At 42.1% G+C, this 25,109-nt stretch overlaps 3 protein-coding genes across 6 annotated transcripts in view; 2 read left to right on the forward strand and 1 right to left on the reverse strand.

Moving 5' to 3' along the window:
• INTS8 (integrator complex subunit 8) overlaps positions 1-13,946 on the forward strand; it is a 52,453-nt gene extending 38,507 nt beyond the window's left edge. The window contains exons 27-28 of one of the 2 annotated variants that reach the window (XM_074352653.1): positions 9,273-9,339; positions 13,706-13,946. In XM_074352653.1, coding sequence (XP_074208754.1) covers positions 9,273-9,329 — 57 coding nt within the window. In that variant the 3' untranslated portion in view covers positions 9,330-9,339; positions 13,706-13,946. Of the gene's footprint in view, positions 1-1,567; positions 1,770-9,272; positions 9,340-13,705 lie in introns of those variants that run through there. The other variant, XM_074352652.1, reaches the window with a different exon arrangement.
• CCNE2 (cyclin E2) lies at positions 1,904-17,456 on the reverse strand. Of its 3 annotated transcripts, none has more exons than XM_045505451.2 (12): positions 16,928-17,456; positions 13,679-13,718; positions 13,488-13,584; positions 13,353-13,409; positions 12,094-12,245; positions 11,015-11,150; positions 8,886-9,032; positions 7,552-7,647; positions 6,091-6,225; positions 4,320-4,431; positions 3,642-3,799; positions 1,904-3,209 (listed from the first exon to the last, which is right to left on the reverse strand). In XM_045505451.2, the coding sequence occupies exons 2-12, from the start codon at positions 13,690-13,692 to the stop codon at positions 3,096-3,098; spliced, it is 1,218 nt and encodes a 405-aa protein (XP_045361407.1). In that variant the 5' UTR covers positions 13,693-13,718; positions 16,928-17,456; the 3' UTR covers positions 1,904-3,095. The 3 variants fall into 3 exon arrangements, with proteins under 3 accessions (XP_045361407.1, XP_074208756.1, XP_074208755.1); XM_074352655.1 differs by lacking the exon at positions 16,928-17,456 and adding an exon at positions 14,852-14,980; XM_074352654.1 differs by lacking the exon at positions 16,928-17,456 and adding an exon at positions 14,662-14,840.
• Positions 14,744-17,323, forward strand: LOC141574957 (uncharacterized). Its single transcript, XM_074352577.1, has 2 exons — positions 14,744-15,451; positions 15,929-17,323. The coding sequence occupies exons 1-2, from the start codon at positions 14,744-14,746 to the stop codon at positions 15,992-15,994; spliced, it is 774 nt and encodes a 257-aa protein (XP_074208678.1). The 3' UTR covers positions 15,995-17,323.
• Positions 17,457-25,109: the final 7,653 nt, after the last annotated feature.

Genomic DNA, 25,109 nt, shown 5'->3' on the forward strand with positions numbered 1-25,109 from the left:
GTGGTCTCCATTCTTTTCAGGAATTATTTTAGACTTTTGCCCTACTAAGTCCCTGTCCCCTCTCTCCCTTTTCCATTTTCAGTAACTTCCTTGCCTGTGTTTGGAATAGACCAGAAAAAAAGACTGACCATCTCTGTCCTTGTGCAAGTTAGTCTTGGGGATTGTGGCCCTGGGAGTCCCTGCTTGGCACCTTTAACGTGCCTACAGCTGTGCTCCTTGTCGAGGCCACTTAGTCAGGAAGAGCTCAGGCTGCTCCTTGACGGAGGCAGGGTTTTATGCTTTTGCTTCTGTCATATCAGTGATTCCATCCCTTTTAATTAGTTGTCTCCTGTCCTTTCCCATAGCCTATAAACTACGCTATTCATCCTTCATGGAAAACTTCTCTTGACTGTGCCCCCACCTCCTGCTCACCCCTCCTCTGCCAAGTTTCTTGAAGCTCTTCGACCCAGTGCAGTTTGACCTCTGCTGTCCCCACTCACTAACTGCTCTCAAGGGTCACCAAATGCCAAAGCCAGTGGATCCTTTCCAGCCTTGATCCTACTGTTTATATCTCCTCCTTGCTTGAAATTCTTTATTCCTTTGACTTCCGTGGTGTCGTTTTCACTCGGCTCTTTTCTCTGACTCTTCTGCCTTTTCTTCTTCATGGCTATTTATTTCCCTCTGTCTACCCCTTAAACTTGCTTTTCCCAAGAAGTTAGTCCTTGGGTGTTTTCTGATTGCCCTGCATTCTCCCTGGGTAACCTCAGCCATTCCTGGTTTTGAGTGCTGCCCACCTAGGGTGTGTCACTTCTCTCAAGTATCTGGCCCCTTTTCCAGGTTCTGACTTACACTTTGGACTTTTATAGCCACTTGTGTTCAGAATATTTTGTTTGAAAAACCCTTTAGTTATACCCCACCGCCAGGTTTTCCCACATGCATTCTTTCATATTGAAATGGCATCACCCAGCAATCCACCCCCAAACTAAGTGATGATCATTTCAGAATAGGATTAGCTCCCTTCAGGCTACCTATCTTAATAGTCTTTATTGTTTAAAGAAGTTTTTTTTTTCAATCTAAAGGTAATTCTAAGGTCCTAAAACATGCTCTCGTAGAATACTCCATGGTGGAATACTACTATAGATTTTTATTAGGCTGAGGTATTTCTTTTTAATCGTGAAGGAGATGGGCCACTCTGTAGTATAGTGCTGAGCAGCTAGCTGCTTTTGCACATTAAAAAACTGAAGCCCTGAAACACGGGTTTTGATTTTTCAAGTTACTTTGTAGGAGCCTTAACTGTAAAAATGTGTGAGAGTACATGTAGAGTTTATTTCCTGGTACTTTTAGTCAGATAAACAACATGAATTTACTTAGTGTTACTCAAAATAATTCCATAAATTGTGGTTCAGCAACTGAGCTTTGCTTTGAACGGCTCTGGTCCGTTTTTGTTAATTTCTTCCACACCTCTTAGCATTTACAGTTAGAGGTTCAGTTTATCATTGTTAGCATGCAGGTCGTTTTATATTATGTATACTAGCAAGACTTCATTTTTGACCAGACCTCTGATAACATCACTTTTCTCTTCTGGAAGATCAAAGCCATCGGCCAGACAGAATTGAACGCAAGCAACCCAGAAGAAGTGTTACAGCTGGCAGCACAGAGAAGGAAAAAAAAGTTTCTCCAAGCAATGGCAAAACTTTACTTTTAAGCAGTTAGTTAAAATTTAACTTTTATTTTTTAAACAATGGGCTAAAAATAAACAGTATTAAAAGATTAAGTTTATATAATACATATATACATATTTAGTGGTGTTTTCTTTTCAGATAAAATACTGAAACATTAGTTTAAAAACAAAAACTATACAGAAGACTTCATACCAAAACAATAGCTTAAATTTATAATTTCTTCAAAGGAAGAGATTCACATGTCCAGTAACAGAATAAACTACTGATCTAGTATAATTTTTCTAATTAAATCCACTTTTGAGGCTGAAATTTCATTCTTAAAAAACTAAAACATGTATGTAGCAGTAGCTAACTATATACAGCAAGTTTCTAGGTCAAGGTTTTTTTTCCTTTTTTAATAAATAGATTTCTAGGAGTCAGTGTACATTTACTACTTTCCTACCTTGAGAAAATAGAAGTTTAGGTCAAGTGTTAAGCTTCATCACTTTGACACTGTCCTTAACTCATAATGTAGGAATTTTAAAAGGACCTTAACAGTTTTGCAAACATAAATAAAGCCTTGGTCACACTAAATTAAGATAACCCTAAGGATTTTTTTTAGAGTAATAAAGTGACTTTCTCATATAAATAGTTTGAAAGGGTACTTAAGTTTTTCACCCAAATTGTGATGTACAGAAAAGTTATTATAAAGCAACCTATATGTCAAAGCCCCAAGTAGGAGCCCCAGCATTTACCTTGTTTATAATTTCTTTGGCACTCCCACTGTTCAGAGCACAGTTTAAAACACCATGTTCACCTAAGCCTTACTGGTTAAACATGTTATGGCAAGGCAAAGAAACTAGTCAGGCAGATTAAAGTTCACCATTTTAAAAAATTCAAGTTTCATAATAGCTTGCTACAGCACCTATAGGTAAATTAGTCACCTTATTACAAAACTAAACCTTTGTAAACAAGTTTAAATTTTATTTTCAAGAACCAAATTGCACTATCAAGAGTTTATAAATTTTGAGAATCTAAAAACTAGATTCAAAGTACTGTATCACTTAATGTACCCTTTAAGGTAGCACTTAGCTAGTCGAAAACTCCAATAATAAAATTCCTAGTTTATTAAGATAAACACAGTAAAGTAACACTGGGTCAAAAAAATGGTTACGGCGTGGATCACGGCTGGCTTCTGTCCAGTCAACATTGGGAATGAAGTCGCCCTTGTAAACAAGTCCTGCTGTCTCTTTAAACAGCTGACATAAGAATTAAATGAATTTCTTCCTTGGTGCCAATTTTAAGTGGTTTTAAAATCAAAGAATGGCAGTGACACTTCTGAATTGGCTAGGACAGTCACGGCACTGTTTTCCTGTAAAACTTAAGTAGTTCAGTTCTATGAAATTCTGTACATTACTTCATCAGTTCCCACTTGTGTGCTTATTACTTGCTCCTTTAGTGTTTTCCTGGTGGCTTTTCAGTGCTCTTCGGTGGTGTCATAATACCTCCATTGCACACTGGTGACAACTGTCCCCCCTTTCTGAAGGTGTTCACATAATTTACTTCATCCTGTAATGTGAAAAAATTACGCAGAGATTAACAGCTAAGATAAAGCACTGATGTGGTAAAGCAGAGTCCACCCAGACTTGTGTGTGCTAGTTTGAAACAACGGAGGCCTGATGTGACGGTCTCGTTCTGCCTTTACAACAGTGACTAAGTCGTGTTCTAGAGGTTCAACAACATGGACTGCCTGCGACTCATATTTTAAAGACTCTCAACGTGGGCTACTGAGATTGTTCTTGGGACACTTCACAGATCTTGCTTTGACTTCAAAGTTATTTTATTAGCTTTTCTGCATTTTGAAATCAGTATGCTCATTAGAACTTTCTGTCCCCTTACCATCTTGTATAACTGCCTGAAATATTATTCCATAATATCCTTACTGTCAGCTTCAGTGACTTGCCAAATAGTAAGACAAAAAAGTTCTACAAAAAAACATACCAGCATAGTCAGGTAATTTGTGTGTGTCTGTATATTGTGTCTGTCTTCCATAGAAATCTTCTTAAAAATCTTTAGCTTCACTGGGCTAGTACTTTTTACTACGCTGACAAAAGGCTCCATCCATTCTACACATTCAGAAATGCTGTCCCACTCCAAACCTAGAGAAAGAAAAGATAGAAAAATGTGACGGTTACGTCAGAAACTAACATAATGCCTAATGTATTTGCTCTTACTTCAAAATTCAAAGTTAATTTAAAATTCATGTAAAAAGGAAACCAAAACAAACATCAACAAAAATGAACAAATTTAGCAAGTCAAAACAGATGATCACTCTCAAACTATGTTTATAATGTGACTATTTTGAGGGAGAAAGACTTAGAGCTTCTTAGCCAGTACCTGCTACACAGGAAATTGAAATTGTCAAAACCCAAGGAATTCTTAAAGCAGAGTTATAGTCATGTTGACCAACTTCAAGTGGGTTTAAATTCCACTTGACCTTATTTTTTGTTTGTGGATATACGCTGAAGATTAGACAGTACTTCTAGCAGAAGGGAAGTAATCACTAAGCTGCTAAATTTTTAACTTTAAAATTTTAAATTCTTGTTTAGCAGGATGCTAAGTTCATAAATAGTCCCTTTAAAAGTTGTGAACAGGTAAGAAGATGATAGAGTGTCTTACCTGAGGCTTTCTTAACCACTTCAATAGAGGTAAAATGGCACAAGGCAGCAGCAGCCAGTATTCTGTACTGGAACTCTAATGAATCGATGGCTAGAATACACAGATCTAAAAGCTAACAGGGGAAAGTGTCAGTACCTAGGAGAAGGATGAGTACTACGTGTCGCTACTGAACATCAATTAATATTTTAGAGTGCTTAAGATGTGGACTATATGGCAAGGACTGCTAGAACTACAGGGATCCAGAGAGAAATAAGCCACCACCCTGACGGAAGTCGAGTCTTGGGACCGTAGGTGAGGAAGAAGAGAGGAGGACTGTTAGCATGTAGTGTGATGTGTACTATTAGCAGGGGAACCTGATCCAGAATCTGAAAGTCAGGGAAGACTTCTGCTTAAATGAGTCTTAAAAGACAAGGTACCCAGGAATACTGGGGAGTGTAGAGTTTGTTCTGGTTATAAGAAACAATTTGCAAAGATAAATGAGAAGGTATCCCTTGGAACTCAAGTAGTTAAGAACACAAAGTAAAAAAATACAAAATAAGGAATACCTTTCCTTCATTCTTTATTTAAAAAAAAAAGGCATGGCCTAGGTTAGATCATAAAGGGTCTTTAAGAAGTCAGAACTTTATAGTTCTGATTATTGAAATTACTGGAAGATTTTAAATCAGGAAAGTGACATTTTAAGAACAATCCCTTTGGCTACAGTGCAGCAGAAACACAAGAAGGGAACATGTTCTAAACAGATTAGTTAAGAGGCAGTATGATCCATGCAGTAAGAGAGCTGGTCAATGAGCAATGGAATCAGGTAAAGGGGTTAGACTTCAGGGACACCTGTCCAGTGGAGTAAACCTTCAATTAGTTTTGTCCCCATTGGTTCAGAAGATAGAAACACAAGTGGAGTCAGAAAGGAATTATTACTATTACATAGCCCTAGAAACTTTCTACATTGTTCATCATCTCGGCAAGGGTTTGCCCTATCAAGAGGGTAAAGCTGTCTATGATGATCTGGGATACCAGGAAATCTGACGGAAAAAATCAGTAAGCCTTCATTAGAAAGTTCTACAAAATGAACCAATTCCAATATATTTACTGGTTATCCAGTGTTCATAATGTGTTTACTAGATGTTTTTAAAACAAGTTGAATTTCAATCTATGCGACTTAAAACCCACCCAGAGCACCACAAGTTCTTCAGTTCCACGTGTGAGGTTTTCACCTCCCACACGGAATGGAGATGCTCTTCACCTACATGTGGTGCTTAGAGCAGCCGTAAGAGCCTACTTAGGAGAAGCAGGCAGGAGAGAATGGCACGTTCCTCCATTAACTATTAGTTACTTTCTTAGAATATTTGTTACGTACTGGCCTTGAAAGGTTTAATTTGAACTTAAGTTTTAAAAACATGTTATAACTGAAGTAATTTAAAGTTTAATATATAAAATAGATTCCCTGTGTATTCAAATACAAGAGAGTCAGATAATCATACAGAATAATTTTATTCCACTATAAAGCCTAGAACAGCTGGCTGAAAAATACCTTTCCCCATTTTGTATCAAAAAGAGTTACTTAACTCTGTTTTGTATTCCTAAAGGATGAGAAGCAAGCTAGCAATGTAAATGCTGGGGACAGAGTTTTATGCATCAGAAGTTTCGTTCTACTCGGAGTGAATTCTTTTCAGTGTGCTGTCATTTTGTAGTACAGCCTACTTAACACTATAAATACACTAAACAAAGCCTGTAATTAATAACATTAGCATATACTCAATAAAAATATCAATACCTGAGCTATCTGAATGAACTTTTCCTGAGAATACTGAGGTAGAAGAACTTTAGGAGCATCTTTAAGAGCATCAACTTGGAGGAAGAGGTTTAGCCAGGAGATGACTGTTACAGGACCGAGTTCCCATTTTAAAGCCTGTTAATGAAATCAAGATGTGTGTTAATAAATGTAGGTGTATATATATATATATATATATATATATATATATATATATACACCATATTCTATAGCTTCTTTCTTAGTCACTTAAGAGACTTTCTGCTTTAAGCTTATTTCTTCCTATTTTAGTAAAAATATTTATAGGTATCTCACAATCTAAAGCTGCTTGTGTTTTAATCTATCATTGATACAGACCCCTTTATTATCTAGTTGTCTTTACTTAAAAAGTTCACTGGACCTATTATTCATTCCTACTTTTCTCATTTCTTGCAGGCCCTAGTCTTCCAAATCTGTTCTCTACTTTTTTGAAACTGTCCTTTGAATTTTACTGAATGATTCCACAGCCAATCCCATTCAGTTCCTCCGTAAACTGATTCTGTACGTTTTCTTACTTTCCGTGATCTCTAACGGCTTCTGCTCAAAATGTAAAAGTTAAAAAAAGGGACAAATCCTAATTTATGATACCATTCCCTCCATGAAGCCCTGGGACTTTTCCATTTATAGGAAGTCTGAAATAATCAGGAGAGGACAGAGTCTTAACGCCTGTAGGACCACCTAGAGGACTCCATCTTCCTTTTACACATGCTTCCTCTTTACACTATACTTCAAGCCTGAATCTGAATAACTTCGTTACAATAATATCAGCATGCCAACAAGATCCCATTCTACAGAGCTATCAACCTGAATGTTTATAGTTTGTAAACAATTCATAACAAAATTTTAATTTATATTAAATATATTAATTTATAGAAAACTTGTAAGTGAAAGTCATATTGATTGTGTTTTCTTGTATGTCCTATTTATAAAACCATGATGTCCGAATTTCATAACATACTTTCTGGTAGCTAACATTCACCCTGTAATCTCTAATTCAAAGCCCAATTAAACACCTTTATGCTTCTCTCCTCCACTCTTATATTAATAGCCCATTCCATGCATACAGAAAAGAAAAAAAGGCAATGAAATAATTCTCATTCTCTGTCTACTGGAAGAAGTGGAAAAACAGAATTAAGAGTTGAGAATCATTGTTGGAATTTATTTATATACACATGCTTTGCTAATTACCTATATATTTGGAAAATATCCTTAAACACTTTTAAATAAAGAAATAATATTCTCAATATAGGGAACATGAAAGGTACAGAAAAATAGAGCTTACAGGTTAAGCAAATTCCCCTCCCATCTTAGAAGTGGATCCTAAAATTAAAACCTCAGTTTTGACTACTTACTTTGTAGTCTTTGAGATTTAATAATAAGTTATTAAATTGCAACTAGAAATAATGAAGATATAATTATTATTACCTTTAAAATAATGAGTTCCATCCTTAAGATATCCTCTTCACTGCAAGCTCCATCAGTGACATAAGCAAACTCTTGGAGCTTAGGAGCATAGATTTCCTTTAAAATGGATTTTTAAAATTAATATCAAGCACAGTTTAGAGTGAGATTAAAGCAAAAGAATTCTATACAAACCACATACAGACTTCATTTTAAAAGGACAGCTCAAATGATTATAAATCTTAGTAAAATAATTCTGTGGTAGCCAAGGCAACATTACATTAAAAGATATTTTTCATTTCTAGGTATCTAAATTAGCCCACTATATTGATTGAAACTTATTTTCATAGATCTTGAATCATTGTTAATAAACAATTAAGAGTATTTTAACCAGTCATTTCAGTGACTGATTAAAACAAAAAGCCAAATTTGTTTTAGGATTGCCTAATATATCAATCAGACCAAAACAAGGCACTCAACAAATAAGGTCTAGAAACTGAAAACACTTCCTTTACCCTAGTACAAAAGCATGGTAATCAAAAAATAATTTTTGCAGTTTGTTTGATGACATATCTGTCTCAGCAGTTCAGAGAGGAACAGCTAGAATGATGAGAGGAGAAGGAGAGAAGTCAGCCATAGATGAGAACAGGCTAATGGTCAAGGTTTCAGTCTAGAAAGATACCTGAAATACACTGTGATTTCAGGTAAGGATACACTGAATACAAACACTCATCAGATGTGGCAGAACTTGGGGACAGTCCTTAAATGTGGGAGAGAAGAAAAATACACTTAAGGAAATTAGTGCATGATTCACATAACCTCTCCTACCCTCAAAATGATACAGGCTTCAAAAATTTCAGATGAAGGTACTAATTCAGTATGGGCTCAATCTAAGAAAAGTAGCCTGAGATCGTGTGAAGGAAAATCTAAGGCAGGAGAGGAGTCTCCTTCTACCCTGGCATCACCATCAGAAAGGCTGGATACAGACCGTTATTCCAACCCGGCGTAGTAGCACTTACTGCATTTGAGTGGTTGCTTAGGTTTCAGAGACCATTCTATTGAATCCAAGTGTCGTAATTATGAGATTAGAGACTGCATCCATTATTTTGTTTGTCACAATGAGCCAGGGAACATGTCACCTAGATACCAATTCCAGAATCCAACCAGAGACTTACAATAGGCTCAGATACTGAGAAGGGAACCATGATATTTAGCCTTCCATCCAAATCATAATGTTCAGAAAATGTACTGAAAAAAACCTCATCTTTCCTAAGGAGCAGCATATCAAATTGATACACAGTATTCTCTGGGGTTAAAAAAAAGTTTGGGGTAAATATGGATAAACTTCGAGAACTTACCTCAAGTTTGGAAGCAATGAATAATGAGGTAATTCCAATGAGTTGAAGCATATTTTTATTTATATCCTTTTGGGTCAACATGAATCTATCAAAAAAGTCTTGAGCAAGATAAAACGTTTCCCTATGAAGTGTGTATACTTCACATACCTAGAGAAGAATCCAAACATTTAAATATTATTCCAAGAATTTCACCGTATTAGAAAGTTATCTCTTAGCATATCTGACTTCAGAACACTTTTAAGCCCAACTTTGCTTCTTTCTAGGATATCAAAACTAAGGTGAGGGGAAAACCTAACATATGCTAATAGGATAAATGTATCACTGTCCTCGTTTACTCTTACTAGTTTTATAGTTTTTTTCACATGGACTTAATGTGTTTATTCCCAGATACATTTACTGACTATGGATGACAACTTTTTTTTCCTATTTCCTGATTTTTATTGATGATAAATGGGTAAGTTTTCATGTTTATTAATAGTACCAACAGATTCTCTTCATCATTCTCGAGATACATTTAACTACAAAATGACAACTCTGCTCCTTTCAATGTTTCTGTTTCATTTATTTTTCATGTTTTACTGCTCCAGCTAAGAATTATAGAAGAAACTGAATGAATAATATTGATGATAGACAAAAATTTTCTTATCCCTTGTTTCTGACTGCAGTGAGAATTCCTCTAGTGTTTCATGATTGTTATTCATAATAAGGGGAATCTCTCATTTCCACACTTAATATAGGGAATGCTTTTAATGCCCAAAACAACTTCCTGAAGAAGAGGCCACTACTCCATTTTGGAGGAAGCAGAGGGACAGACATACATGAATCTCTAATAAACACTTAACATGTTGAGGAAATCTATTCCTAGTTTCTTACATATTTCAAAATCATGACTAGATACTGAATTCCAAAAAATATCACATTTTGATATATAAACTTATGATTTTTCTCCTTTATACTATTAAGATAATAGATTTCCAAATATTGAACCATCTGTGCATTCCTAGACTGAAAGACTATATTAAGACAAAATTGAGTTTAATGCTCTACTGGATTTATTACATTCTATATGGTTTTGCATATATAATCATATATTTAAGGGAAAATAGGGATAAATTTGAAAGACAACCACTGAATAAAAATCAATGTGACATAAAATGGAAAAATAAAATAAAATCAACATAATTGTGTTTAAACTGCATCCATGATCTTTAGATACACAGAAAAAGTCAAAACCCAACTACCTTCTTGTACACATATGACTGAAAAATCTTCCCTTCTAGTCAGAAAAAGGAATAAGCACAAGAGGACATTTTGTGGTCTTAAGAACTTCTCTGATACCTTCTGAGAGCTATTTTGCCATGTGTTACTCCACCAAAAATCCTGTGGTATTTCTCCCTTAGAATTCACCGTCTCTATCCATATTAAAGACAGGGAAACTACAGAGCAAGTATCCAAGGACTGGAGGAAAATCAGTTTGTCATCAGTACAAGTAATCATTTTCTCAATAATAATTTTAGAGACTCTTAGAATTATTATCCAGAGAAAGGGAACGGGCCTAAACAAGAGAAAATTCTGGCACAGATCTTAAGGGATTCTGGATCACTGTTATTCCTTTAGATTAATGGTCCAGTGTATTTCTGAAAGGAATAGAGAGATATGATAATAAAATGCAGCTACATGGAGCCAAGATGCTGGAGGGCTTAGGGCTTCTGGATATTCAAAGCCTCCTTATTGTTTAGGACACAGAAGTTAGGATTCCAAATCATAATTTGATTTTGGTGCTAAAGAAAGGACCTCTGAGAGTCCTGAAGCCTAGTCCTGGTTCTTCACTTTGTATAGCAAAATTCAAAACCTCGTCAACTATATATTTAGTTCATCTTGAAGTATCCTTGGCATCTACAACAGTGCCTAGTACACTGCAGTACTCAGACACCAGAGTTTGGGTTGTATGGGTCTACTTGTATAGACAGTCATTTTCCATTTTGGTGTCATCAACTACAGTAAGTAGCCCTACTAAAACAGCTCCTGGCAGTAGATGATATACCCTGAGGGCACAAGAAAAGCATATTCATGTCTAGACATTTTCCCATCACCCAGAGGAAAAAGAAATTTGTATTCCTGGAACCTACCTCTAAAAGCCAGTCTAGAAGTATTGACCTCATCTGTGGTTCCAAGTCAGAATGCAGAACTTCAAAATGTTTGTCATGAACATATCTGGTCTCTTTATTTAACATGTTTAGCCAAACATCCTTTGAACATCCCCAGCTATGGAAAGAGGGAAAAAGAATTAAGTGATCTTCATAATATACAAGCTACCTGTTTCACACAGAGTAAACTTAACTTTCAAATGTTGATATCCAATTTTCAATTAGAATTTGGAAGGAAAAGCTCTTAAATTAGGAAAAACTGCTACCTTAACTTGTAAAAATCATTTCTTTGGAATGAAATTATACAGCAAGAACTTGAACTATGATAATCTAAACTGATAGATTCCAAGAGTACCTTCTGGTCCTCATTTATTTACAATTTACAAAGGCTCCTGTTTAAGATAACCATGTTTTCTCAAGAGCAATACTAAAAATGTAAATATTTAAAGCATATGATCCCAGGAGAGACAGTCTCAATCACCTCCAAACTGATCATCAATACACTACAAGCTGGGGGGGCAGGGGTAAGTAGGAGAGTACAGAGAAGGGGAAGGTTGGTGAATTTAAATGTCTGAGTCCGTTAATTTGCTTATTAAAGCCAAATATAAATTACTACACTACACGTTTTATTTAAGCTGTACCTCTTAGTCATTCATTAGCTAGAAAAAAGAATTAAGTACAGACTTTAGTTAAGCTTGGTGAGAAATAAAAAGAGACGATATATCAAGTGAAAATGCTGTACATGTTAAAATACATTTTAACAATTTAGATAAATTATTTAGACTCCATTAAAAAGGTGATTCAGTTCTTCTGATAAGGCTTACAGTACTCAGCAGGAGAATGAAAATCTTTACAAAAGCAATGTTTTAAATATCTATATCATTCTCAAATAACACTACTCTCAGATAAAATATATGCTTAAACACTAGGAAAACAAAAAAACAATTTTTTTAACAAATTTTTCTATCTTATAATAAAGGCAAAAAAACCTCAAAATAGCACCATATATTACATCAGTACGATTTTAATATTTGACATTAAATTACTGAAAATGTTCTTACCTTAAATCAGGCAGAGGTGAAGGATTAATAAAAAGATTTTTAAATCTGTAATTTGTAAATCTGGAGAAGTCACTTGTTCCTAGTTCTTTGTGGGGTGTTTCAATGATAATGCAAGGACTAATCCCCCCAGATAATACAGGTGGCCAACAATTCTGTCATAAAAAAAAAAGAAGAACATCTTTGTGCAATAGGAAACCAGCTTTTGTCTTGGATCATTCATAAATGAAAGCTAATACTTCTCAACAATCTATAGTTTTCCCCAAACACCATCATTAGCTAACACTGCTGATGATCTAGCTAATTTAAGTTGCACTCATATTTTATTTTTATTTTTTTGGTGGGGGGAGGTAATTAGGTCTATTTATTTTCAGAGGAGGTCCTGGGGATTGAACCCAGGACCTTGTGCATGCTAAGCATGTGCTCTACCACTTGAGCTACACCCTCCCCTATAAGTTGCATATTTTATAAATAAGCCATATATACCTCATATCAATCTGCATAATGCATTAGTAACAGGTAGGATGTTTGTTTAGACAACAAAATACAATTCTGGAAATACAAGACATTAGGTATTGAGGGAGAAGAGAAATAACAAAATGCATCTGCGGTCAAAGACTAATCAATTCCAAGGTTATAAAATTCTCGTAGCTATATTAGCCAGGGCACCTTGTTTTATAGGAAACTACGTCCCCTGCCCTCCTCCCATTAAAGCCTGTTCCAGTACTTTAGAACACATGAAGGCAAAGCCTTAAAAGTGGAATCAAGTGGAATCAATTACTTAAATACTTAAAGGACCCTTTCCCCAGTCAGTGCTGGTTGCAAAGAGACCCACTGTCTCTGAAGTGTTTTCTGTACAACACACAGGAAGAAAAGGTAGCAAAAGGCTGGGTGTCAGTCTGTCAGTGACCTCGCATCCTATTTATGCCCCAAGGAGCAGCTATGAGGACCCTCCACTACAGTCAGAGAGGGAACAAAGAGCAGAACATTGGGCAGATTAAGGCGGGCCTTGGTGCACCAGGGAGCTCCAAGAGGGAGGGATTTACAAAGAGGAACCAGCTGCTTCAAGGCAAAGTTACTCTGCAGCTGCAGTAGGATTCAGGGACATAAAAACCACCCAAAGATAAGTGCTTTCCTGCTGACCTCCGGGGCATTAAAAGTAAAAGTGTCAGAGAAATCTTCGTATTGCAAAGCAGTAACGCAATTCTATTCTTTTTCGTCATGCATTTGTTTCCCCCACACCCAGCCCAATTCTGCATTACCCTAATTTCATACTGATGTTTCTTGGTGACCTTCTCCTCTTTTCTTTTTCTGACATCCTGGAAAATAAAAAAAAGACCATTGTTAAACTAAGGTCCCAGTAAGGAATTTCCTCCCTCTTCCCCCTTTTAACTCACCTGGGCTGTTTTTCTCTTCTTGGCCTGAATTATCTGGGCTTCTTGGGGGGAATCCGTCTGGCTGGGCTGGGGCTGCTGTTTAGCTTGTAAACGGCTACTATAGTGAGTTTTTAAAAAGGAAGTTTAATTAGTAAAGCGTTTCAAAGGCAGCAGCTAACTTTGAAACATATCTCCAAGACAAATAATGTTACCTGCGTCTTGACATTCTCTTCTTTCAGGTGTGTGAAATCTCTGGAGGTGAGAGAGGAAAAAAAAAAAAAACAACCAAAAAACAGAGTCAAATACATTGTCATCCAAACTCTCCAAGTGCCAGTTAGACGCTGATTCCGAGGTTGCAACTAAGTTCCGCAGGAGATGGCCTGAGCCATTTTACCATGCTGTCTTCTCCACTGTATTAGTTACCCATGATTTTGGACTCATGCTTGTATTTCCTCAAGTGAATGTACAGCCGGGACGAGAGTGTCTTCAAAATTTTGCAAAGCGCCCCGAACGCGCAGGGAGGCAGATGGGTCTTTTTTGCGTCCTGCACCCTCTCCCCCGCACAGCTCGAGTGGGGCTTGGGCCGCGCCCCCACTCCCTCCTCCCATCCTGGACGGGCCCGGGGAGGGGGTTGTGGAGGCGAAACGCTGTGGAGATGCCAGTTCCGCGCCAATTTGGAGAGCGGCGGTGGCGGGGAAGCAGAGGGCGGAGGGAACTTGTGTCATGTCCTTCAGTCTCCTTTCCCTCCTTCTCAGCCTCACCCGACCCTGCTCATCTCTTGGAGGGGCACCGGGACCCCGACTCCAGATGGGGGATGGGAGTGAAGGAAAGGGAGGTCAATTAGGAAAAGGGGAAACTGGGATGCTCCGGGAACGTTCCTTCCTGTGAAGGGGACCCAGACCTCCATCCTCTCTCCTGAGGGATAGCTCCCCAAATGGGAGTGGCAGAGAGAAGCCCCTAGAATGAGGGGCTTTCCCGTGGCCCCCCACTGAGGGGCTACCCTCCATCTGCCGCCGCTTCCCAGGCCCCCTGCCAAGGGTCCTGACAGGGACGGAACGCGGGGACCCATCGCCCCCAGCCGCCTAGTCCTCAGCCCTCCCATTTTTCTTCCCCCAGGTTCCCGCCTGAGGGGCGGATCGGCCCAGTGTGGCTTTCTTTCCTCCCGCAACCCGCCCCATACCCAGCACCTCCTCACCGCCAGACCCGCTACCGCTCGGCTCTCAGCTGGCGCCGGCGCCAACCCAATATATAGGCCGGGCCAGGCCCGCCCCGCACGCATGCGCCTCAGACTGACACCTCCGGACAGCGCGCTCCCCTCCCCCGCGCCCGCCAGCCCGGCCGCAGGCCCGAGAGTTGATCCCTGCGCCAGGGCCGCGCCCGCCCACCTCGAGGGGCTGCAGGGCCGGCTGGCCTGCGCCCTTGGCCGACGGTCACCTGCACTCACTCCCCTTCACCTGCCTGTGCGGCCCGGTGGCGGGAGGGAGTCTCTCAGAGGCTCCTCCTCCACAGCCCGGCTCCCCGCCTCTCGGCTTCCGCATCTCCCGCCAGTACGTCCCTGTCCCCTCCCTCTCTCAACTCTCGGATCCCAGGGGTGTCAGGCCGCGGCCGGGCCCCAGCATACGGCCAGGTGGAGACGGTTTGGGCGAGCACAGAGTGGCCAGGAAGTGGCCATCCTGTGGCGCACTCTGGTAGTCCCGCCAAGGCCTCCAGGAACCCGGGTTTTCCTAGGAAACGCGGGGACCAGCAGGGCCCGCCCCTGCGGGAGGAGCGCAGCGTTGACTGGCGAGCTGGCCAATGGGCGGCGAGGACGGCAGCACAACGTGGAGCGGCTGCAGAATGTAAACACAGCCGGGCGCGCGGCGGGCCACGTGTGCCCCGACTGCCACCCGCCGGCCGCCGGGACCACCGGGGACCAGCTGTGGCACCCCAGGGCAGCCAGGCTCAGAGATGCCTGTCTTGCACTTAGCTCCAGCCCGCCGGCCGAGGTATGTATCAACCATGTTTTCCAGCTCCCTGCTCCGCGGACCGTGTTACCCTTCCCGTGGGTGAGTCACTCCGCGCCTCGCCGCCCGGCCCGTGCCTGGCGGCTTCCCACTCAGTAGTCCCGACGCAGGAAACGCTTGCGCCAAGCCGCACGCTCCCTCCCTCTCCTCTCAACCTCCAGTTCTGGGGACCTCAAGGGTAAACACCTCTCCCGAGCAGTGCCGGGGGTGACACTACCCCTTCCCCAAGAGAACAGTGGCTGTCGGGAGCCGCGCCGGGCGTGGAGAACTGTTCCACCACGTGCAGGCCCCGGGCCCGCCAACCGCGCCCCGCCCAGCCGCCGCACCCGCCGCCGCCGCCAGCGCGCCCTGCAGAGCCCGCGCGAGCCGCCCGCGCGGGAGGGAGCGCCCGCCTCCGAGCTATAATGGGAGGAGGCGGTCCGACGCATTTCTCTCTCTTTACCCCATGTCTAAATTTAGGATTCCCTCGCTGCTTCTACTAAAATCCTGCTCCAGCGCGCCCCAAGATCGGACGTCTCCAAGTAGGACATGCGGTTGATAGTCCGCAAACTGGGTTTGCGGCGGGAGCAAGTGGGGCGGGGGACGCCGGCAGGAACAAAGACCCCCGGGGTAGAGGAGCCGCGCGAAGGCTGCCTTGAACCCGCCGCAGCTCGGGCCAGGCGCGGGCCGGCCGTGCTGGTCTCTCTGCCCTGGCCCGAGCGAGCGGCTGGGAGAGCCCGAGGAGACGCGGCTGCCCGCGCCTGCCCGGCACCGCGGCCCAGGCGGGAGCCCTTCCCGAGATGCACCAGGCGGCGGCGGGGAGGACAGTCCCGGGGTCCCCGCCCCGCGCCTTTTGTGCCGCGTCGCCGGTGTGAGCCTAGGAATAACCAGCGCTCTTCCGGGCTTTTTCGATTCTGACCACAGTCTCGTGACGCCGGCAAAGTAATTGTTTTTCTCCCAAATTTACGCATGAGGAAGTAAAAAGCTTGCCTAAGGTGACCTGGAATCAGAAGAGCCCCAGAATCTTGTCAGTCCAAGAAACTTCATACCATTTATGATGCTTATGATGGCTTTCTTGTTGGGGGGTGGGGGTTGCCTCCTTTTTGCAGTCACCTCAAAACGTTGTGCTGTTCAGCTGTAAAGCTTAGAGAGCTAACAGCGTGATGATAAGAAATGGGAGGTCTTCCAGCAAGCCCAGAACCGAAGCAAAACTGGTGGCAGTCATGAGTGAATTTGATAGTTAAAATAAGCTGAAAACCAGTCTTAGGACATTGACGCCTAGCACTGGGCTAACTAGTAAATTACTTGTAAACTTTGGGCAATGCCCTGGACTTTGAAGTGAACAGAGTGCAATCCTAGTAAAGGAAAATTTAGAAAGAATCTTAAGACTGCTTTGTGTGGAAACGGATAGGTTGAATTCTGCCAAATTACAAGTGTCAGGTCACTGGTTAAGGGGGACTAAAAAGAACATACGCTTACCCTTCAGAAGGACCGAGGTTTTGATCCTGCTCTACTGCAAGTTACCGAATCCTTCTGAGCGTAGGTTTCCTCTACAAAAGATAAAACAAAGCACTCATTTCAAGGGTTGTTTTACAGATTAAATTTTACCAGTTTTTTTTTTAAATTAAGTATAGTTGATTTATAGTATCATGTTAGTTTTTGGTGTATTACATAGTGATTCAGTTTTATACATATATATTTTTTCAGATTCTTTTCCATTATAGTTTATTACAAGATATTGAATACAGTTCCCTGTATTATACAGTAGGACCTTGTTTATCTATTTTATATATAGTAGCATGTATCTGTTAATCCCAAACTCCTAATTTATCCATCCCCTCCTTTCTGCATTGGTAACCATAAATTTGTTTTCTATGTGTGAGTCTGTTTCTGTTTTGTAAGTTCATTTGTATCATTTTTTTTTTTAGATTCCACATATAAGTGGTATCATACATTTGTCTTTTTCTGACTTCACTTAGTATGATAATCTCTAGGTCCATCCATATTGCTGCAAATGGCATTATTTCATTCGTTTTTATGGCTGAGTATACATACACACACACACATACATACCTCATACATACACACAGCACATCTTTATCCATTCACCTATCAATGGACATTTAGGTTACTTCTGTGTCTTGGCTGTTGTAAATAGTGCTGCTGTGAACATTGGGGTACATTTATCTTTTTGAATTAGAGTTTCCTCCAGATGTATGTCCAGGAGTGGGATTGCTGGATCATATGGTAACTCAATTTTTAGTTTTATAAGGAACCTCCATACTGTTCTCCATAGTGGCTGCACCAATTTACATTCCCACCAACAGTTGTGGGAGGGTTCCTTTTTCTCCACATCCTCTCCAGCATTTATTATTTGTGGATTTTTGATGATGGCCAGTCTGACTGGTGTGAGGTGATACCTCATTGTAGTTTGGATTTGCATTTCTTTAATAATTAGCAATGTTGAGCATCTTTTCATGCGCCTATTGGCCATCTTTATGTCCTTTTTGGAGAAATGTTTGTTTAGGTCTTCTGCCCATTTTTTGACTGGATTTTTTTCCTTTTTTTTGATACTGAGATGTATGAGCCGTTTGTATATTTTGGAAATTAAGCCCCTGTCGATCACATCATTTGCAAATATTTTTTTCTATTCCATAGGTTGTTTTTTCGTTTTCCCTACGGTTTTCTTTGCTGTGCAAAAGCTTTTAATTTTGATTAGGTCCTATTTGTTTATTTTTGCTTTTCTTTTACCTTAGGAGACTGCGCTATGAAAACATTGCTACGATTTATGTCAGAGAATGTTTTGCCTGTGTTTTCTTCTAGGACTTTTATGGCATCATGTCTTAAGTTTAAGTCTTTAAGCCATTTTGAGTTTATTTTTGTATATGATGAGGGAGTGTTCTAACTTCATTGATTTACATGCGCTGTCTGAGCACCACTTGCTAAAGAGACTGTAAAGATTACATTTTATAATAAATTGTATATAGAGTCCCTCCCTTGCATATGTACCTGTCACAGAGCAAATGCTAAGTGCTGCATCTTCGCTCTCCCATCCACCACCCCCCTTACTAGTTTATACCCATAGACATTAAGAAGTAATTTTAAGGATACTGAATAAAACAAAAAGCCGAATTATAAAATTGCTGTTTCCTAGAGTTTTGTTATTGTAGTCCTTTTGGGTACCAATTTTAAGCATCATCTTTCAATATGTTATCATTGTTTCGTATTTATGTTCATTTTTAGCTCCCTCTTCTTCTACTCATCCCAATTTTAAAATTCGTTTACTTTGAAATGTATAAAATTTCTAATAATTTTAGAAATTTTGGCTTTTTCTCCATTGTACATGCAGAATTAAAACACCATGGTAAATAAAGTATTGGCCTCTATGGTGATTTCATTTTCCAAAAAAAAGAAAGAAAAAGAAAGATTCTTAGAAACACAGGGTTGGTATTTTTTAAGGCCCAACCTACTTTTTATTTCTTGCTTCTGCACCTCTTCTGTGCCATACCTCCTCTGTGAAGCCTTCCCAAACCCCTCTCTGTGCTCTTCAGTTATGCTCACCTCCCAGGACAATAATTACCTATTAAAATGCCTTTTACCTCCAGCTAGGCCTTGGACCTTGTTTTGTTCTTTTTTTTTTTTTTTTTTTTTTTTTTTTTGCAGCGACTACCCAGCAGTTCAGAGGCATACAAAGCAGGACCTTGGTAAATGTTTAGTTGAATTATGGATAAGAGATCCCATTATAGAACTTTAATTCTGTAAGTTTAAAATGATGGATGGTAGAATTATTCCCGGTTAATATTAGGATTTTTAAAATCAATAAACTATTTTTAAGAAAAGTTTTAGATTTATAGACAAGTTGAGCAGGCAGAACAGAGCTTCCATATACTCCTCCACTCCACCCCGCCACCTCATACAGTTTCCCCATCACTGACATCTCACAACAGTATGCTGCATTGGTTACCATATGAACCAATGTTGATTCATTATATTATTATGATGATGCAAAATTATAATAATTATTAAAGCTTGTGCTTCGGATTTCCTTAGTCTTACCCTGATGTCTTTTTACTGCTGCAGAATACAAACATCCCATTTAGAAGTCATGTCTCCCTAAGTGTCTTCTTGGCTGTGACAGTTTCTCAGACTTTCCTTGACAGTTTTGAGGAGTACTGGTCAAGTATTCTGTAGCCTTTCTATGGGAATTTCTGTCAGTTGTTTTTCTCATGCAAGTTACAGGTTTAGAGGAAGAAGATCACAGAGGTAAAGTGTCATTTTCATCACATCATATCAAAGTACATGCTGTCGTCATGGTTTATGACCATTGATGTTGACTTTGGTCACCTGGTAGTATTTGTCAGGTTTTTTCCATTTATTTGTTTACTTGTTTGTGGAGGGTAGTAATTAGATTTATTTATTTTTTAATGGAGGCACTGGGGATTGAACCCAGGATCTCGTGCATGCTGAACACGCAGTCTCCCACCGAGCTATACCCTCCCCCAGGTTTCTTCATTTAAACTTGCCCCTCTTTACATGGTATTGACCCCTGGGATCCTCCACCACTGTGAGACAGACACTGTTACTGTCATTCCCACTTTACAGGTGAGGAAGCAGGATGCAGTTTGCCACAGTCCCAGAGTGGAGTCTGACTCTGGCTCCCCTGTGCTGTGCTGCCTCCAGTTACCATCACGTCATTTTCAAATTAATTCTTTTTCCCCCTCCGCCTTAGTTCAGGGCTCCATTCTCTCCTCAGTGCAGTCATCTCCTAACTGGTTTTCCTCGCCTGTGTTGCCCCTTCTAACCTGTCTTCCAATACGTCTTCCAAACTCTCTTTTTAAAGCCCACACATCTGCCCACACCTGCCACTGACCTGTTATGGATCACTTTCGGTTAAAGGCCAAACCCCCTAACTTAACACACAAAGCCTCTCAAACCCGGGAAATCCAGCTGGGTGCTGTTCCCCTCACCCCTGCCTTCTCACTTCCGACCACCTTTGCAGCTGCACCTCTCCTCCCTGCCTCCACGGTCTCTCCCAGCTAACTCCCAGGTATCTGTTAACATGCAAATAAACACCGGCATCTCTGGAAGGCTGCCTGCTCAGAACAAGGGAAGGCTCTCTCCTTTACTCCCCGCTCCCTCCCACCCTTGCCTCTACCATGGCCCTTCCCAGGTTGTGGGGAGCTCCTGGGGACAGGACCCTGGGGCCTGGCCGACCACAGCCCCCTTTGTGGAATGAATGGGGTGGGCAGCAGAGGTGTACTCTCTGGGGATGGCCCTCCTACCAAGAATCCAGGGAACACTCTTGAAACAGCAGGGTCGCTGCTGAGCGCTGCCCTCTAGAGGCAGAACTGGGACTCCTGTCCTCTGGGACTCCGGGAGCACCAAGGAATCTAGGCAGAGAGCGCCGGCCTCTGCGGAGCTGCCCTTGGCCACCATCTCCGAGGGGAGCCCTTGAGAAGGCCAGCATCTTAGGGGGTGAGAGCTAGAGGGCTCCCAAAAGATGGTTGGTCCAGCCTGTTCAGGGTTCATGATACTCCACAGTGTGGAGAAAGAACAGGGATAAAGGGTCGCGCTGGAAATTAAGCAGCTCTGGGTGGAGGTTGGAACAGGCAGGCAAGTGTAGGTTGCATCAGACTGCTCCGGGTCAGGCACTGCTCTTGTTAACTGCAGGGCACAGACTGTCCACAAGAGCTTACGTTCTACTGGGGTAGGGACAGACAATAACTGTGTAACAGATAACTATCATTAAGCACTAAGAAAAAGAAAAACTATTGTAACACGAGAGGGGACTACTTGAGCTACGGGGGAGGGGGAGGGGACGGACTCACAGGGGAGGTGGTATTTTATCTAGTTCATTCATTCAACAAGCAGTAGGACATAATAGGTAATGAAGTAAACAAAAGTTCCTGTCCCCTCAGAGCTTAATTCCAGCGTTGGCGGGGGTTGGGGGGGGCGTATCTCGTTTACTGGCTTTGCCTCGCCCCCCACTTCTGCAGGTGACTGAGACCGGGCTGAGCCAGGGCGTAGGGGCAGGGCTGCTGGCTCCCACCTCTGAGTCTCCTAGACGGGGCTGCCACCGTTCAGAAGAAGCTCCCCAGAGACCCCAGGGAGGAGGGTCTGGCAGGCAGCACCTCTGGCCTGCTCCGGGGTCGGCTACCCAGCTACCGCAGCCTCGCAGACGACTTCCAGGCCTGCCATCCCCACCTAGGTCCTAAATTGGGGCCTGGCTCTCCCTCCAATCCCAGTTCCAAACCCTACTTAAAACTGAGCTTTATTTTAAAATGTCTGTTCTGTTCCGCTGTTTTGGGTCTTTCCTTAGGGACTCTGACTTCACATGTGTGCAGTTTCCTTTCCCTGTCTTCCGCATCACTCCCTCTCTAATGCCGTTTATTCATCTCTGTTTTACCTTCTTCACTCTTATTTCTATTCTTTGTGTCTTCCACGGTGTCCCTTGAGTGCTGTCTCCTCTCTCGTGTTTCTTGTAATTTGGTTTTTGTTGAAATGTTTTGCATTTATTTTTCTTACACTTACTTCTAAGTCTGCCTCCAACTAGTCCTAAGCTTCCCTGGTCCCCTCCCAGCCACTGATTCCCGGGCACCCGCCCCTTCCTGCCAGGGTGCTCGTCTCTTTTTCTGAAGCTGTGCCCGTGGGTTCTCCTGGCCTCCAGTCACTTACTGGGATTTATTTCTTCCTCTCCCCGTGTTCCTGCCCCCTGCCTTCCTGGTCCTGCTCACAGCCGTTCCCACCCAGGCTGAGTCCTCTCCTGGGGTTGGATTTTCCCTGGGGATTGGTGGGAGTTGCTGGGACCTGCACCCCCGGACTCTTGTGCAATGTCTGGTCTTCCCTGTGGCACCTGGTGAACCACACGTTATTCGCTTCCCGTGCTGATGTGGGGTGGCGCTACACACCGCATGAAATTTGTGAAGTTTCTCACTTCCTTGTTTCACTGAAGATGTAAGCCTGTAGCTGTTTCACACCTTCATTCCCATTGCTCTGAATGATTTTCAGGAGAACTGGAAAGATTCTGAACAGAGCTGTCACCACGTACCCATCAGGCTGGCCTAGGGTCCTCAGCCAGCCAGTCGAAGCCCTCCACAGTCTGGCCTCAGGTTCTCTCCCTGCTCCTCCGTGTGACCACACACAGCTCCAGCCAGACTAGCCTCCCACCACCCCAGGAGCTCACCGCACACATGCCTTCCTGTGTTCCAGCTGTTGTCCACACTGCAGTGTTCCCTCCAGGGGCCTCTTTATGGTGGCCATTGCTTCCGGTGACCCAGCATGCATTGCTCCTTTTCTCTTTCTTCTGGTATCAGAACCAACTCACCAGCCACCAGCAGGGATAGACGTGTAAACCCAGCTCGTTAATCATGGTGCCTCTTCCCTGGGCAACAGTTTTGGGGAGAGCTAAATGGTCCAAGTGGGGCCAGAGTCCCTCCTTGACTCTTCCTTCTCCTAGAGCTAACTGAGAAGCCTGCCTCCTGCGTCTGGGGTCACTGTGCCAGAGAATGTTCACCTGGAAGAACACCCCATCTGCAGAATTAAAGGAAAAGGTGACAGAGAGAGAGAAAGAGAGATTCCTTGCTTAAGTACTGGATCTGCCCTGAGGTTCCTGGTAACATAAGTCAGTCCATCACAGTTTAGCTTAAGGAACTCTGAGTCAGTTTTGTGACCTGCAACTGAAAGAATCCTGACAAATACACCTTACTGTGTTCTCCCGTTGCCCTGGAGTTTTCGCCTATTGTATCACACGTCACACCACCTAGTAATTATAATTACCTGTTTATTTGTGTATATCCCCCACTGAAAGCCCTTTACTGCAAGGCCCACGCTTATTCACCACTGGGTGCCTGGAACCTAGTTTTGTGCCTGACTATCCTTGGGCAGTCAATAAATATTCCATGGAAACTGCATTTTTGCCTTTTTTAATTCTTCCCATCACTTAAGGCCTTAGCCTCCAAGTCCTTCGTGCAGCATTCCACCAAGCGGGAGCACCCACCTGAACTGTCCAGGAGAAAGCAAGCCCCCATCAGAGCTGCATTCTCCTCGCCCTAGTGACTCGAGTCAGAAGTGATGTCTCCCTCACAGGAGCTCCTGTATCTCATGTAACCAGTGGCATCTACTCATACTGTCTTAAAGGGGAATGCAAATAACTTAGAACTAATATAGGTTTTCAGATGTGGTTGTAAATGCAAGGCAAGGACCTAGCACAATGCCTCATACAAAAGAAGCCACAGTTGTTGAACGGCCAGCTGAATGCACAGTGATCAGCACTTCAGAGGTTAGATGGAAGCTGGTAGTCTGTTACTGGCTGTGGGGGCCTTGTGCTAAGTGGGTCACGGGGCAGATTCAGAGGAACCTGAAAGAAGGGGAAAGCTGAACCACACTTTTGCAGAATGTGTGAATGCTGTTTGAAAATCTACTTAAGCCATGACAAGTGACCACAGCTGACAAATAGCTGTGGTTATTTTTTACGCCCACATGTCTCATTACTTGGTAAAGGCCATTAACTTGTCCAAGCTGAGTAGCTGGAAGGAGAGATGAGGCATGAGGAGAGCAGGTCAGAGTTTCTAATGCCTGCCGCTCTGATAAGGGGAAACCGAGTGTTGCCAAGAGGAAAGGTCAAAAGCCCTGGCACCAGCACTGTGTTCCCACCTCTCATATCAGCCACACGCTTTTCTTTGGCTGTGTCTTCCATACGTAATTAGCAATAGTCTGACTCAATCAACTTCTCTGATGGAACATAAGCCCCAGAAGGCCAGGGACTTGGTCTGCCTTGTTCAATGCTCAGCCTCCCAGTACCTGATACAGTTCCTGGTCCTTATGTCTGGGGCCATAGTAGGAGCTCCATACATAGTAATTGAGTTCATGTCTCTACAACACTGGACACGGCTTGTTTACCTTTTGTGTATCTTGCTAAGATATTTGTATGTCGAGACTTCCCTTTTCTGACACAGATGTCAAAAGAACATCTCCAAGTCCAAGTCCCATGATATCAGTGAGCGCCAGTGCCTTATTCACTGAAGTATCTCTAGTGCCCAATACAGGAGACTTTCTGTCAATATTTATGGAATGAATGATTTAAGTATTTTTTTTTAGTTTATTTACTTTTAATTTTCTTTTTTGTTGTAGAAGGAGTAGGTAATTAGATTTATTTGCTTATTTTTAGATGAGGTACTGGGGATTGAACCCAGGACCTCGTGCATGCTAAGCACGTGCTCTACCACTTGAGCTACACCCTCCCCCCGAATGATCTAAGTATTAGCGAAGTTTAAATTAAACAAAGAAATGGAAATGAGCAGCTCAGATTTAGTAAGCAGGTTCTGCTATGTTTGTTTTAACCTTTACAGTTTGTAGGTATTCTCACAAACATCCCCTCAGTTGACTCTAAACCTCTGGGGTTTATTTTGTCAATTTTATAGACAAGGGAATAGGCTCAGAGGACCCACAGGGCTTGTCTAAGTTACATGGCTTGCAGGCTGGGACTTGAACCCAAGATCTGAATCCAGACTGTATGATCTTTCTACTTTTTTCATGGATGGCAGCTGAAGATGAGACAGAATTGTTAGAAAACCATCAACAATTTATAATTGGAATTATAGAATCTTAGAGTTGCAAACGGCCTCATACATCACAAATTCCAAACCACTCCCTCACTTTTCAA

This window comes from Camelus bactrianus, chromosome 25 (assembly GCF_048773025.1).
Source record: "Camelus bactrianus isolate YW-2024 breed Bactrian camel chromosome 25, ASM4877302v1, whole genome shotgun sequence".
NCBI lineage: Eukaryota > Metazoa > Chordata > Mammalia > Artiodactyla > Camelidae > Camelus > Camelus bactrianus.

Coding starts and splice junctions, on each gene's coding strand:
- LOC141574957 (XM_074352577.1), top strand. CDS start 14,744: ATGCGCCTCAGACTGACACCTCCGGACAGCGCGCTCCCCTCCCCCGCG. Junction 15,452..15,928: donor GCTCCAGCCCGCCGGCCGAG/GTATGTATCAAC, acceptor GTCTAAATTTAG/GATTCCCTCGCTGCTTCTAC.
- CCNE2 (XM_045505451.2), bottom strand. Junction 11,151..12,093: donor TCACCTCTGCCTGATTTAAG/GTAAGAACATTT, acceptor CTCTTTCCATAG/CTGGGGATGTTCAAAGGATG. Junction 4,432..6,090: donor AGTTCATTCAGATAGCTCAG/GTATTGATATTT, acceptor TTCCCCTGTTAG/CTTTTAGATCTGTGTATTCT.